General features: G+C 42.4%; 1 protein-coding gene across 1 annotated transcript; it reads left to right on the top strand.

Moving 5' to 3' along the window:
* Positions 1-592: 592 nt before the first annotated feature.
* On the top strand, positions 593-817 carry PHALS_02565 (uncharacterized protein; the record flags this gene model as incomplete). Its single annotated transcript, XM_024716969.1, has 2 exons — positions 593-712; positions 782-817. The coding sequence occupies 2 exons, from the start codon at positions 593-595 to the stop codon at positions 815-817; spliced, it is 156 nt and encodes a 51-aa protein (XP_024582514.1).
* Between the last annotated feature and the right edge of the window lie 475 nt (positions 818-1,292).

Here is a 1,292-nt window from a genome sequence, read left to right as displayed (position 1 = left end):
CGATTTTCTCACATCGGGGCACAAAATATGTGCTGAATATTCTTTTGTAACTTTCTTTGAGACTCTAGGTCTCTGTCATCGCTAATCACTGAATCATCTTAGACCTCGCATCGAAATATGATCTCAACGTAGCTTTGGCCCATCTGGATCGCCATAAGTCTCGGTCAGAAGTCTATATTATTGGGCACATGCACTTCTTTCCAAGTAGCCCTCTGATTAGGCATAAATTTACTTCGAGTAGGAATAAGAAGAGCTTTCAAGGTGAGCAAGAAGCTGCTGTACCTTTAATGCAGAAAACAAAATTTGTTCGATTTGGTTTGCAATTATATTTTCAAAGGTCTTGAGCTAAACTCGGAAGGCAGAAATGCCACTGAGCTGCGATCTTCAGAATGTACTCAAGGAGAGAGATTATCGCAGTTATTGGCTAGCGTCTCCAGAGATGGAGAATAGGAGTGAATGCATGTTGCGGTTTTATGGGTTCAAATCCGTCGGATCGGCTAACGGCTACGGTCTATACGTTAAACCTCAGTGGAGATTCACCATGATTAGATCTCTTAAGCCCTGGTGTTTCATCGGATGTTTGATCCTTGTCATGCATGGTGTGGCGGAGCGGTTTTCTGAGTGGATTGCCGACTGTGGAAACCCTGTCAAATACAATGGTTTCTGGCAACCAAATTTATTCACCTATGAGTTTAAGCGACCGAGGCTTTTCGTAAGGGTTTAAAAATCTCTTACATCTCGAGCTAGAAGCTTTCATTGAACGGTTGATTTTTTCTTCAAGGGTGTCTGCAAGGAATCGCATGGCAAAAAATTCTGAGCTGGTACAGATAATATCGGAATATAAATACGTCGTTTGTCTCCTTCGTCAGGGATGAGTCTATTTATAAGGGTACCTGCAGAGCACTGCTAACATTATTTTTACGGCATGACGCCGAGGAAGCTGCCACATCGTTTCCGCATTTTGAGGTCTCATGGCGTGATTGAACCTTTCTTCGGCAAATGCATATCACATAACTGCCTCTAACATGACCAAGGAAACAGTGTGACGTCATTAACAAATTTTCCTTGCAGAATGGAAACGGATTCGTTGATAAGGGTAAATTCTCTCTCTTAACCATTCATAAGAACGTCGAGTTTTGAGTTCTGCTTTTCAACTAAGTTAGAAAGGCTTTCGCAGCGATCTTCAGCCATCGATCAACGCTTTTGCAAAGATTCAATTTACACGCGATGAGCGACTTCTTACATCTGGAGTCACTCAATCATGTTACGTTCAGCCCCACATCCGCTATCAA

Source organism: Plasmopara halstedii, assembly GCF_900000015.1.
Source record: "Plasmopara halstedii genome assembly, contig: Scaffold_2061, whole genome shotgun sequence".
NCBI classification, from domain to species: Eukaryota; Oomycota; class Peronosporomycetes; order Peronosporales; family Peronosporaceae; genus Plasmopara; species Plasmopara halstedii.
The sequence above is the reverse complement of the archived record's forward strand: the minus strand, read 5'-3'. Positions and strand labels throughout refer to the sequence as shown.